The 14,617-nt window shown below is 39.4% G+C and overlaps 1 protein-coding gene across 3 annotated transcripts in view; it reads right to left on the bottom strand.

Moving 5' to 3' along the window:
• Positions 1-14,617, bottom strand: part of cdh8 (cadherin 8) — a 122,352-nt gene that overhangs the window by 90,059 nt on the left and 17,676 nt on the right. For 2 of the 3 annotated variants that reach the window (XM_047363774.1, XM_047363775.1), the window contains exon 1: positions 11,278-11,671. The exons of the other annotated variant lie outside the window; for it this stretch is intronic. In XM_047363774.1, the coding sequence (XP_047219730.1) occupies positions 11,278-11,320 (43 nt within the window). In that variant the 5' untranslated portion in view covers positions 11,321-11,671. Of the gene's footprint in view, positions 1-11,277; positions 11,672-14,617 lie in introns of those variants that run through there. 3 annotated transcript variants of the gene reach the window in all.

Here is a 14,617-nt window from a genome sequence, read left to right as displayed (position 1 = left end):
CATTAAGCTCTTTACAGACTATTCTAGAGCTAGTCTGAAGGCCAATCTCTAGGCTGCCGTATCCAAATCGTTCGACATTGATATTATACCGCTAACTGTTAACTGCGGAAGTTTACTATTGAGGAAATTTCACATCTGGAGTTATTGCACAGGTAGCATCCTATTACTTTGCCATGCTGAAATTTGCTGATTTTCTGAGTGACCCATTCTTTCACAATGTTTGTAGGAAGCAGTCTGAAGTTCTGCTGGATCTTACACACTTGTTGTCATGGAAATGATTGTAACACCTAAATTCAATTATGATGGGTATGATGGGTAACCTAAGCATGCACAAGGAGAACATGCAAACGCCATACAGAAAGTGGACTGTAAGGCAACTGTAAGGCCTCCGTCAACTGTTTGAGTGCAGGGATGGTGTGTTCAGGGTGAAGCTTTTTGCACCAGCATAACCTAACTGTCCTTTATACTAAACAACATTCTCCTTGACCTGTCTGCTGTATTCCTTGTTCTTCTTGATGTTATTAACTAATGCTCTTTTATCAGATCTATCAAATCTCCAAGAACTTCACAGGATTTTACTTTATTGTATTTACAGAATAATACGATTAAACTACACACATGTGGGAACTATTTAACAAAGTAAGTGATTTCTGAAGGCAATTGGTTCTGCAAATTTTAGGGCTATCAGAGAAAAAAGGATTGAACACAAATATTTTCACATTTTCATTTGTAAAAGAAAAACTAAAAGCATGCAACTGTCCTTCCACTTCAAAGTTATGCTCTATGTTATGTTGGTCTATCACATAAAATCTGTATCAAATATATTGCGGTTTGAGATTTCAACATGAAAAATGTCAAAAACATTCAAGGGAAACTGGAATCTTTTACAAGCTACAACATCACTAACTGATGTCGTTAGTTAATTTTTTTTTTTTTTTCAGTTCATGCAGTCTCAAGTTGTAAAATACCTAAAACCAACTCTGTACATTGTCTGAGTGACAGCAGCAGAGTGAAGTCTCTAGCCTGTAGCCTCAACAATTGTCCCATCTGAAAGTAATGGGCAACAAAAGTCCTCCACGTCCTCACCACTCTTTTTTTTCACCAATCGCTTTCTAAGCAAGTCGCTCTGTCATCTGACAGCATTCCTGGAACACTAAGGGTTAAAGAGTTTTCCCAGTGGAATGCCGAAGCCTGCTTTGTGACTGGTGGCTTAATGTCTCCGTCAGCCGGTGAGAGCGGCACTCTGCTGCTGTCTGACAAGCAATCCATCACAGAGAACACACAGACAGAGAGCTGCATGCAGCCACATATAGTGTCTGCACGACAGACGTGCTAAAATACATGGAAACAGCGCACAGCCGACGACTCACATCAGCGCATGTATGCATCAGTGATGCTGATAGACATACATTAATGGGCTAGTTAGGGCCCTGACAGTCACAGATCTCGGGGAGACTGACATGAGCACAAACTCCAAACTCCTCAAGCCTCCTGGGTTCCTTTTCTGTGTTTCTTGAATTTTATTATTTGCTCTGGCTGTATTGATGCATCTATGGAGATAAATTATTTTCACTGTAAAATAGCTGTTTTAACTACCTAGATTTTTATTTCATTTAAAACACGTAGTTTGGTCATATGCAAGTTAAAAAAACAACAACAAAAAAACACACTATTGTAGCTTTATGAAAAAATATTAATCAGTAATTACTAAAACCTACTTCAGATAAGGTAGAATAATATTTTTCCCTTTCTAAATTATATTAAGAGCAAGTAATAGGTGATAATGTCATACCTGAATATCTGTGTTAAGTTTTATTGATTAAGCTGAAACTTATAAACAGCAATTTAAACACATAACATTTAAGAGTTGTGACTTTAAGAGAAACTTTTATATTTGCAGATAAACAGTTTTTATAAATGTACCAACACGCTTCTAGAAAACATTCAGTAGTGCCTGTGCATGTGGCATTTTACTCCTAAGTAATTACTCTTTATTTGCTTATCACATTTTTGCACTATTTACTGTTGGACTGGGAACGAGCTCATTGTGATTATTTGTATGGAGCATGAATGAAATCGTGTCTAGTCATAGGAGGCATGACGCTGCAGAAGAGGACTCGGACTTGGATGTGATGATATCTAAAACTGATGCTGACCAACAGCCATCTTCTGTTCCAACCTCACTGTAATAATCCTCTATCATATTTTTAAGCGTATTTCGATGTTGTCTTTCTATAATATTGATCACTGACCTAATTTGCTTTAGACTTCTCCAGCTAAAATACTTACATTTTCCTGAATCAAAATCCTGTGCACTTATGTTCTGAAGCAGTGCTTAAACTTCTACATTCTTGCACCTCATTCCAGAATCAGCATAGGTAAAGCTACAGCCTGCATTTTACAGTACATCTGGGTCCACATAACTAATTTATAGCCTGTGTTTCTCAGAAGGAGATTATAACCAATCCCGTCAATACAATAAAACCCATATTCAGTCAGTACACCAAAAATGGAATGATCAATTTTGTTAGTTTAGTAAGTCAAGATGCAAACTGTTTTAGGACAGCTGTGTGTGCAGCATTTTGTCTTGTTTCTAAGGACCATGACGACTCCCCTAGGTGGGTTATCGATATATATTGCACTAACTCTGATATTGTATATTACAGATATTCCATAACTGAAGAAATGTTAAAACGAGCCATTTCAGAAAAAAATATGATGCATAAGTCAAGGTGGGTTCAAAATAAACGAGTTACATAGAATAATAAAAATGCTCTGGGAGTCAAATTGACTCCTTGGTGGTTCTAGTGTTGAGCAATAAAAAAGACAATTAAAACGATTCTTTATGCGAGGACTTAGGCTAAGAATGTTATGCATTAATATAAAATTGAAAAGATGGTTGGGCCTCTCCCCAAAACAAGGTAGTTCAACGGTCAAAAAATGAACAAGGGAACAGTTAATTCACACTACCAGAAATCCACAGATTTGTCTGTCCCAGTAGCGAAGTGAAATTTTGAAAGGGCTATCTCTGCAGCGTGCTGGAGAGCAGATTCACCCAATTACCCAGCAACCCCCAGTGTGGCACAGCAACCTGCTGTAGGATTGACTGGGTGTCTGAGTGTGTGTGACTGTGCCTGTGTGTGTGCTGACACCAGGCTGTGACTGTGGTAAAACCACAGACTGACTAAATCCATACTGCAGCGCTGAGGGCAGTACAGCTGCCAATGCCACAGTACACAAACAGCCAGAGCGCAAGACGGCTGCCACCAATCAGTCGGCTGCATGACAGCAAGACAGCACGAAGCAGCCAGAGCAGAATATGAAACAGGTTCCACAGAATACAATAGAAAAACCCTTAAAATTTAAGTTCATTTATAAATAAGAAGAAAGAAGCTGACTCAGAGCTTTGTTCATACATTTTGATGGGAAATAAAGTAATAAAATCACCTAAAATTGGTCTTTTCTTAAACTTTTTTCTTTTATTGTATCAGACAGCCGATGCACAGCCAGATGAGGGCTTTAGTTAATGGAACAGACATCAAGCAAAGGGCCACACTCTCAGAGGAGATTTGATCCTTTCGTCTTATCAGCTTCTTTTTCAAATGTCCTTGCTGTACTGACTTTTATGCCTCTCTCCTCGCTTTATTCTCCACTGGTGATTGGATGGGCCTCTCAGTATCATATCTGCCACCTTGATGAATGTGTTCCACCCCTCGTTTGTGCAGACCTAACCGATCCCTCTTCAAACCCACCAACAGCAGTGTGCCGCACAAATCCAACTAGTGGCTAATTCCAGAGGTGAGAGACACTCACCAAGATTGCTACATGATTTTCATAAGAAAGTTCCATTCTTTTCCAAACACACTTCTCACTTGTTTTGTTGCTCATTTTAAAAGTTTAAATGCCAAAGTCCACTATGAGTTTGTGGTTGTAGCTTCACATTTGAAACATATAAAACCACAAACAGGAAGGGAAGAGGGAAAATGGATAGATGAATAGATATTTGAAAAAAATTGCGGATATATAATGGACGGATGGATGGATGCATGGATTGAGAGACGGACGGACGAATACAACTTTTAGTGAATGGATTTGAATAATGTGGTGATGCAAAGCTATTTTCCATATTCTATTTACTTTTCACATACCTGTCTAGATCACAAAAATACTTTTATGAAATTATATGCTTTTCCAGACACACAGAACAGAACCCTGACTCCCTAGCACATTACCTGCTAATATGGCTACAATATTTACCAGCCCTGTTTTTTCCAGCCATTTTTCCCTTAGATACGTTTATCATTGTTTTCAGTAGAAATCAAATGCTGATTTAATGGTAGTGTCTGAGCCCTGCAGGGTTTAAATAGTATGGTTGGTTCCTAATATAACAAATAATGTAGATATTTAGGGGTGAGAGTATGCAAACCTTGCCCCTGCTGTTCAGTAAAATCACCCAAAGCTTAACACACATACACCTACCTACACACACACAAACATACTGATGTTGTCTTTTCACTGCATACCCACTAAGCACTACCTCTAGCTTTTTGTTGGTCCTTTTCAAGTGGGAGTGATGCTTTTACAAAGTACAGAAACAAATAGAGGAAAGAGGGATGAATGCACAGCCAGAAAATTGCACCGAGAGAAGGCCTTACAACACCACATTAAATATCTACTACTCTTGTTGAATAATTAATAAGTCAGTCCAGGCTGTGTACTGAGGAATGAGAATAAGAACACTTCATGGTATCTTAGCAGATATGAGTAAGCATTTGTCAGGTCAGAAACTGCAAACTAAATCCCTCTCAGATTATCTGCTATAGCATTCATGCATGGAGAACCTCCCACTCACCCAGCACTGACTATTAAACAACCCGTGTTACTGTTAACTGGTACGGTGCCAGGCAAAAGCATCCATGCTACTAAAATGTTTTTTTTTTCATTTTCATTTACTGAATCCGTTTACAGGACACCTATTAGTCATGCATTCCACAAATTCTGGAAAGGTTGCAAAAAAAAAGTCGTTGTTGAAAGGTCATAAGCAGTCACATTTTCAGTTTGCCACAAGACCAAATAGAACTTTTTTTAGCATACACACTAGTGAATATGTACACACCATCCCCACCATGAAATGTTTTAGTGGTGGCATCATCCTGTGGAGATGCATTTCTAATACAGGGCAATCCTTTAAGAAAATCTGTCAGCAACAATGAAAGACTTGATACTGGGGTAGAGGTTCACCTTCCTGCAGGGGAATGACCCTACACATATAGCCAGAGCTACAATGGAATAGTTAAGATCAAATTATATTAATTAGCTAGAATAGCCCAATCTAAGTACAGACCTAAATCTAGAGAATCAATGGCAAGACTGAGGAGGCACTGTATGTGGCACATGGGCTTATGTGAGGAAAAATGTATTACTTATACAAACTTTTTTGGCATAAAGCTTTAATGGTCCTTCATTGACTAAAATTACATACAAGTAAGATATATTCATGTAATTTAAGGGGCCAGATGGGCAGTGAGTGAGCATGTCTCACCTAAGTGCAACAATGATCCCAGTATTTGTCCAGAAAGACATGATGTATGCGATACAAATTAATGCAGCTGCTGGTGTTAACACCAAAGTTGGGCAACAATGTGTGCTTATTTCTGAGGAATCTCAGAATGGGCCTAGCACTCTCATTGTTGGGGCACAACATTCTGGACTTTGTTGTGGTTTTGTAGTTTGGCTTTAGTTTGGTTTTGTACTCATGTTTGGTTGTTTATTTCTTTCTACTGCCTCCTAGTGTTTGTTGTTTTCTCTCCCCTCGCTTCTAGTTCTTTTTGTGGTTGCTTTCCTATTTCTTGTGTTGTGATTATTAATCTGAGAATATTATTTAATATTAATATTTTAATATTTTATCAAATGATATTTCGGTCTGTTAAGGGTTGTCCTGTGAATACCATCCCAGTAAGGCGATGGTATTAGGACAAAATAGAAAGGTGTGAGACGAGCTCCGAGATTATTGAACAGCATAAACTCTGCACATATATGGAAGGAATTCACAAAATTTCTTAAAATACAAGAATTTATTAACAAAAATAAGTCAACTCAAAGTCAAACATATTTCAATCAACAAACTCATTACTATGCTAAAACAATCCAACCAAATTACCAAGCAGAATTAAAGAATAAGGAAGACTAATGGGCTATGTACAATATAAACAAGTTGATTAAAGATGATTGAAAACCCTGACAGAAGGAGTGATGCAACATTACCATGCAATGTTATGTTTTAGAACCAAGGATTATCTTGAAGAATCTGGAAGTGAAGTTAAGTTAGTCTTGGAACCAACTTAAGCAATAATTAGCAAATGTTTAGACAATCATTCACAATGCAAGATCAGATCAAATATTATTTTAATAAAATAATGTTTTAAATAATGATCTGCTGAATAAAACCAAGCTTCTGAATGACTAATTCTCAATGGGGTCTCATTAGCTGCCTTTATTTATTAAAATAATATTTATAGAAATATTATTAAGGGAATATTTTGGAAAAGAGCCAAACCTTTCTGGAGAAATGGGGCTTAATAGTGTTTACTTAGTTATCAGATTTAGTGAAATAATGTTTAGGGACTATTATTTACTAGCTTGAAACTAACAACCTTTCTGTTAAATATTATTTAGCACCAGAATCAAACACATACCTTTAAAATAACAGGGTCAATAAAAGAGTTAAAATGCATAAGCGCGGACGGCGCGTTATGATCAATCTTCTGTTTAAAATCACCCTTCAAGTAAAGTTTGTCTTAACTTTAAAAACACACAAACAAAGAACACAACCTGAGCACGTGGTGAGCAGATAGCCTGCTAGCACCAAGATAGCTGAGTTCAACACAAACAAACCAAACTTCATAAAATGAAAAACGTTTAAATCATTTCAATCTAAATCTTTCTATTATTGTCCTGCCCAAAACACTTAGAACTGTGGTGAGGAATGTTGTCCAAGCGACGAGGAAGTTTGAAGAAGGTATCCACAGTAAACAATGGTAAGCTACAGCTAACCTCCTTAGTTTTGGGGGTTGAAGGTGCTCTGTGAACAAAGGGTTAGCTTCCCGCTAACCTCCAGCTGTGGATGAAAAACGGCTCGTTGTGTCCGCCAACCACACTGCACGTTACCACGGTGATGGAGTCTCTGCTGTCTTCCTTCCAGACTGGGAGATTGCTCCGCTCGGCTTCGTAGAGACCGCTTCTCTGTAGGAAACTTCTCTGGGACAATTTGCTTCTGCAGGCCTCAGAGAAAAAGTAAGCAACTCTTACACCTTAATTTCCCCGTTCATGAATGAAAATACCGGATACACAGACAGTATTTCATTCGTACTTATCTTTGCATATGATCGTATGACATCATTGGATCCATTTGAAGAGTTTATGTCTGTTTGCCAGCAAAGAGACATTAGCGCGCTTCTCTCCCCTGTCCGGTCACTTTCGAAGGCCGTGTGGAAGAGGGCGGATGTAGCAACAACTGTGCTTTTATTTGGGCAGTCACAGGAAGTCCGCAGACATCCCGTTTCCTGGCTGTGCCGGAAGAAAGTTAATGCACTTTATTTTGAAAAGTTCCAGAAGAGTTCGTACCGGAGTTTAATGTTGAAATCCATGGCTGGGTCCCAACACTTGTTATGTTGTTATTATTATTCTTATTATTATTATTATTACTATTATTATTATTGTTATTCTCTAGCTTAGTTCCCCTAGTTTACTTCTATTCCTCCAGTTCCTCCTGATTGGTTAGTTTTAGTTGTTTAAGTTTTGTTACACTTAGTTTAGTCCTCACATTCTCTGCTTCATTCGCTGTTTATTTTCAGTCAGTGTCGGTTCAGTTTTGTTTACTTTTGTACTCAGGGTTTCTTAGGTTGTAGTGTTCTTCTGTTCACTCTAGTTTCTCTGTTTGACTTTAGTTAATTATTATTTCTAGGTTCTTATGTTTCTTTGATTATCCATCTATGTTCATAGCTTACTTCTGTTTCCCTGAGTTTTTGTTATGCAGTGTTTACTTATAGTTTTGTTTTCTAAGTCTAGTTCATCTCTTGTTCCCTTTTCTAGTTTGGGTCACCTTAGCAACAATTCACATTTCCCTCAGTTCTCTACAACCTGGTCCACACCTGAATTCCATCACCCCTGATTTCCTACCTCTTATTGGTCCATACTCCTCTTCCCTCTGTTCATAAGCTCTCTGGTTTGTTCCTCGCTGGTTCCTCCTATTCACTACCCTGCTGATGTTCTGTTTGTGCTTTGCTCCTGCTCAGGAGACTCATGTAAGTTTGGATCGACTCATATTTACTCCTGTAGAGTTTATGCTGCCTCTTTGCTTTGCCTTAGGATAGCCAAAAGAATAAAGATAAAGTCTTCCTTTAACATGCTGTTGCCCAGCTCTTGTCTGCACCTTGGTCTGACACAAACCCAGAACCTGACACTCATCCTTAGTCACTAAATTGATACTTTTGTTATTTCCATTTCCACTACTTTGTGGATCAAAATTTTGAATGCAGGTAAAACAAATGTAAATGGTTGTGTTTTGAGGATGAACACTCCAATTACCAGCCTCAAACCAGCTGACCTCTAATCCTCAGAGGCAGTTTCTCTCTGATTCAGTTAGCCTTTCGCCCAAAGCTAGCATAGAAATCAGCTATCTCACAAAGACATCTTCTTAACAATATTATTGCTGTCTGGAGCAACTCAAAGGCTGACCTAATCACCGTTGTACTCTTTATATCATATTCATCGGTGTATGCCTTTTTGTTTACAGCCTGGAGCTGCCTTCCTGGAAATTAACCAGTCACTTGCAATGATGGATTACCCCTCAGACCATTATAAAGACCATACTAAGTGATTTCAGTTTAATGGTCAGAATACACATCAAAGTTCGGAGATGAAGAGATAAATCAAACAACAATTGCGACACAAACTGAGGCACAGTCAACTGTTTGGTTGATAAAAATATGAGACAAAAAATCATTCATACACACTCACTCCTAAAAGAAACTTAGAAAGTCCAGTTTACATGTTTTCTTGATCTGGATCAAAAGGACAAATTAGTCTTGATCATTTAACTGCTATGGTCTACTTTCCTTTTCTGCCTTTGATGAGGTAATGGCCAGATTTGACAACTTAACTGATGTATACTTTGAACAAGTATCTTCCAAATTATGGAAACAAGTTAGTATGGTTAAATTTTCAATCAGTCATGATGGACTCATACTCATCGTACTTGTCGTCTTACGCTTATCCGGGACCGGGTCGCAGGGGCAGCAGTCTTTGTAGAGACACCCACACTTTCCTCTGCTCAGACACTTCCTCCGGCTCAGCATGGGGGAAGCTGAAGGCATTCCCAAGCCAGCCGAGTGACATAGTCCCTCCAGCATGTCCTGGGCCATCCACTGGGCCTCCGCCCGGTGTGATGTGGCTGGAATTCATCTCAAAGGAGGCGTTTAGGAGGCATCCAGAACAGATGGCTGTATCACCTCAGCTGAATACTCCTGTGGAGGAGCAGTGGCACTGTACATAGCCTCTTCTGGATGGCCAAGCTCCTCACCCCTTCCCTCCAGAAGAAGCTCATTTCAGTCGATAGTATCTGGGATCTTGTTCTTTAGGTCATGACCCAAAGTTCATGGCCATAGGTTAGGGTAGGAATTTCCAACCAGGAAAGAGAGCTTTGCCTTTCGGCTCAGCTCTTTTCACCACAACAGATCGGTGCAGCCGTCACAGTAATGTGGACACTGCAATGGTCCGGTATCTGTTGATCTCCCGCTCCATTCTCCCCTCACTCATGAAAAAGACCCCGAGATACTTAAACTACTCCACCTGCGGAAGAAACTCAGGCCACCCTTTTCTGGTCAGGAACCATGGCCTTGGACTTGGAGGAGCTGATCCTCATTCCCACCATTCGCAAAACGAACCAGACTCCTGCTCTGCTTATTCAGAGCCTCGATGGCCACCTAATAATGGGCCCCAACTCCATACTCCTGCAGTGTCCCCCACAGAGCACCATGAAGGACATGCTCAAACGTTCACATTTCTCCTAGCAGAGGTCTGACTTTCAACTGGTCTCTCCTTTCTAACACCCTGGCATAAGCCTTCCTGGGTGAGGAGTGTGATCCCCAAAAAGAGCACACCCTCCGGTCCGGACCAGCATTTCGGTCTGCCAGTACAGAGGCTCTGTCTCTGACCGCCAATGTTGAAGAAGCATGTTAGCCATGATATCACCACAGAGTATTTTATATATAACCTGTTAAGCCCTAAGGGGTTTTAAAGCAATTCCCGCCTGAAATTACATACCCTAAATAAATCAAGTATAGCTCCACAACTACAAGGACTACATGCAAACTTTTGGTACCTGTGTAAAGGTAAGACATAAGTGACTATATTTTAGTGGAACAACTGTTGCAACCATTACTATGTCTGATTTATTCATGATTAAACACAGAAAATGTTCTATTTTTTGGCCCTCACCTTACTTTTTTTTTAAATAAGCCTTGCCAAACACCATGAAAATCCTTTGGAAATCCTAGGAGAACCCCCAGGTTGTATTCATCAACATCTTGTCTATAACTGCAGCAAATTTGGACTGAATCAGTTGAAGCATTTATGTTCCACAAAAGTTTTAGCGGGCAATGTGGCAAGCGGAGCTGGGATTTTGGCACAATTTAGCCAAATGTGCCAAAACTATGCCGAATGTGTTTTCCACCTCATAAAAGGGAATCTGGTCAAATAAAAGTACTGATTACCATTGTAGGAGTCATTCTGCATACGACATAGCCTTTGGGCATGACATTTACCCTGTGTATGATCAAAATGTATAATTGTGCAGAGCATAATATCAATATAATGAATAAAAAACAAGTTGAATTGTATAGTTTTGTCAGTTTTGAAAACAAGAATTTTCAATGGAAAACAATGTTCACAAATGTGCAAAAAGCAGTTATGTATAAAAAAATATAGAAATAGAATTATAGGCTGTCAAAATATAGAAATTGATTAGTTCATAGCTAAGTTTTCTGTTCACAAGATGATAAATTATTTGCTACTTCAAAAACAGACAAATAACACAAAACAGCAATGTTATAAAACAGCAGAGTAATTGGTAAAGTGTAAATAATAAAACAGATTCATAACAAGCTTTCAACCAGTCACCATACAGGACAGGTATGTATTTCTTTGTTGTGCTGGAGTGGGGGAGGGACGCCATGTAATATAAAGACGCTTGAAATAAAAAGTAACGGTATTACTTACTTATAAATCGAGTGAATGAGAAGAAGTTGCTCATCTTCCTCATCAAACTCCACAGCTGTATCTAAAGAATCCACTGTCAATATCGCTCAACCTGGTAATTTCCCCCAACGCTTCCAGAGCGGTCATCTGCCTCTTCTGCGCGATTATTATAAAATAAATCCAACAACAAAAACACAGCCGAAGCAAAACAACAAGCTGACTTGGACTACAGCTGTGCGTAATGACGCCTGTGCGCAAAGCAGCTGAGAATGCCGATTTTATAACCTCCGTTGCGCACGGAGATTACGCCACAGGAAAACGTGGAGCAAACACATGACATACCTCGTTCGAAAGGTGAGGGTCTCTAGTTTCTGTACATATTGGTAAGTGGGAGCGGACCATACTATGTCGGTGTACGGAAGCATTTTCCCAAAAGAAACACCACTTCCGGTAGGACCTTAAAACAACTTCCTGTGTTTTTAAAGTGCTGTAAAACCGAACGAATTCGTGTAAAAAAAATTTGACGACTTAATTTATCAAAATTTAAGCCTCATCTTCCGAGATATTTAGAAAACTAAAAACTTAACCGTGTTCTAACCAGTTTTACGGCCGGAGAAAGGTGGGCGGGGCTTATCCATCCCAGTACCGGGATGCTCGGGCTTAATAATGCCAGGTATACAGGTCCTTCTCAAAATATTAGCATATTGTGATAAAGTTCATTATTTTCCATAATGTCATGATGAAAATGTAACATTCATGTATTTTAGATTCATTGCACACTAACTTAAATATTTCAGGTCTTTTATTGTCTTAATACGAATGATTTTGGCATACAGCTCATGAAAACCCAAAATTCCTATCTCACAAAATTAGCATATCATTAAAAGGGTCTCTAAACGAGCTATGAACCTAATCATCTGAATCAACGAGTTAACTCTAAACACCTGCAAAAGATTCCTGAGGCCTTTAAAACTCCCAGCCTGGTTCATCACTCAAAACCCCAATCATGGGTAAGACTGCCGACCTGACTGCTGTCCAGAAGGCCACTATTGACACCCTCAAGCAAGAGGGTAAGACACAGAAATAAATTTCTGAATTGAATAGGCTGTTCCCAGAGTGTTGTATCAAGGCACTTCAGTGGGAAGTCTGTGGGAAGGAAAAAGTGTGGCAGAAAACGCTGCACAACGAGAAGAGGTGACCGGACCCTGAGGAAGATTGTGGAGAAGGGCCAATTCCAGACCTTGGGGGACCTGCGGAAGCAGTGGACTGAGTCTGGAGTAGAAACATCCAGAGCCACCGTGCACAGGCGTGTGCAGGAAATGGGCTACAGGTGCCGCATTCCCCAGGTCAAGCCACTTTTGAACCAGAAACAGCGGCAGAAGCGCCTGACCTGGGCTACAGAGAAGCAGCACTGGACTGTTGCTCAGTGGTCCAAATAATTTTTTTCGGATGAAAGCAAATTCTGCATGTCATTCGGAAATCAAGGTGCCAGAGTCTGGAGGAAGACTGGGGAGAAGGAAATGCCAAAATGCCAGAAGTCCAGTGTCAAGTACCCACAGTCAGTGATGGTCTGGGGTGCCGTGTCAGCTGCTGGTGTTGGTCCACTGTGTTTTATCAAGGGCAGGGTCAATGCAGCTAGCTATCCGGAGGATTTGGAGCACTTCATGCTTCCATCTGCTGAAAAGCTTTATGGAGATGAAGATTTTTCAGCACGACCTGGCACCTGCTCACAGTGCCAAAGCCACTGGTAAATGGTTTACTGACCATGGTATCACTGTGGTCAATTGGCCTGCCAACTCTCCTGACCTGAACCCCATAGAGAATCTGTGGGATATTGTGAAGAGAACGTTGAGAGACTCAAGTCCCAACACTTTGGATGAGCTAAAGGCCGCTATCGAAGCATCCTGGGCCTCCATAAGACCTCAGCAGTGCCACAGGCTGATTGCCTCCATGCCACGCCGCATTGAAGCAGTCATTTCTGCAAAAGGATTCCCGACCAAGTATTGAGTGCATAACTGTACATGATTATTTGAAGGTTGACGTTTTTTGTATTAAAAACACTTTTCTTTTATTGGTCGGATGAAATATGCTAATTTTGTGAGATAGGAATTTTGGGTTTTCATGAGCTGTATGCCAAAATCATCCGTATTAAGACAATAAAAGACCTGAAATATTTCAGTTAGTGTGCAATGAATCTAAAATATATGAATGTTAAATTTTCATCATTACATTATGGAAAATAATGAACTTTATCACAATATGCTAATATTTTGAGAAGGACCTGTACAGCACAGAAACAAAAGTAGGGTGCAAGGGAACTTTAGTGTCATACTGTACTGACGTTTATTTGACAGCAAAACAATGCACATACAGCAAGTAGCCATTTTCAACCAGTGTTGGACCACTCATTCAGGGCCCAATAGTGTCAGAATGACAATGTCTGCATTCCTTTAAAAGATCTACAAGCACAGTGCTTTACAAAACTTTTTAAACCCCCTGAACTTCCTCACAATTTGTCATGTTCCAACTGTAAACTTTCCTGTATTTCATTAAGATAGTAGACCAAAACAAAGTAAGAACTGTTAAAGTAGAAGGATCTCAGGGAGCCTTTGTTTTTAAAAACATTGCACAAATAAAAATCCTAAAGGTCTGGTATGCATTTGTTTTCCGTCCCCACTGGATCAATGATTTGCTGAACCATCTTTCAACTGCATCTTCTCAGTTGGATTTAGGTATGGACTTTGAGTGGACCATTCCAATACATAAATATATTTTAATCTAAATCAATCCACTGAAGCCCTGGCTGTTTGTTGGTTGTTGTCCTACATGTTCTTTGCAACACCGAATAGGTTTTCTTCCAGGAGTGTGTTCTATTTAACCAAACAATTTTGCCATTGACTCTATGATCTATAGATCTATGATCAGCTTCCCTTTTAGAGTGCAGTAAAAAAGCATCCAGACAGTATGATGCTACCACCAACATCTTTCACAATGGGGTCAGTGTGTTTAGGGTAATGTGCAGTAAGTCTTCTGCCCCACATCGCATTTTGCATATAGGCAAAAATGTTTAATTTTGGTCTCATTTGATCTCATTTAGCACCTTCACAGATTTTTGTCGTTGTCCTTTAATCAAATGTAGGAACTTTAAAGGGGTATTACTTCCTTTGCCAGACACTATAAATGCTTCAAAGTTTATTGTAGTCAAGATGCTTTATCTACAATTCATGAGATTTATGTTTTTGTATAATTTCTTTAAGCAGTTTAAGAAGTTTGTAGTTTAACTTATTGGTTAAGTGAAAGTAAAAAGTAAATAGATTTCTCTCTGTCAGTGGTGATAAAGCGACTATTTATTAAAATGTTT

Source organism: Girardinichthys multiradiatus, chromosome 4 (assembly GCF_021462225.1).
Source record: "Girardinichthys multiradiatus isolate DD_20200921_A chromosome 4, DD_fGirMul_XY1, whole genome shotgun sequence".
Taxonomy (NCBI): Eukaryota; Metazoa; Chordata; class Actinopteri; order Cyprinodontiformes; family Goodeidae; genus Girardinichthys; species Girardinichthys multiradiatus.
Note: the sequence above shows the minus strand (reverse complement) of the source record. Positions and strands in the feature narration are given on the sequence as shown.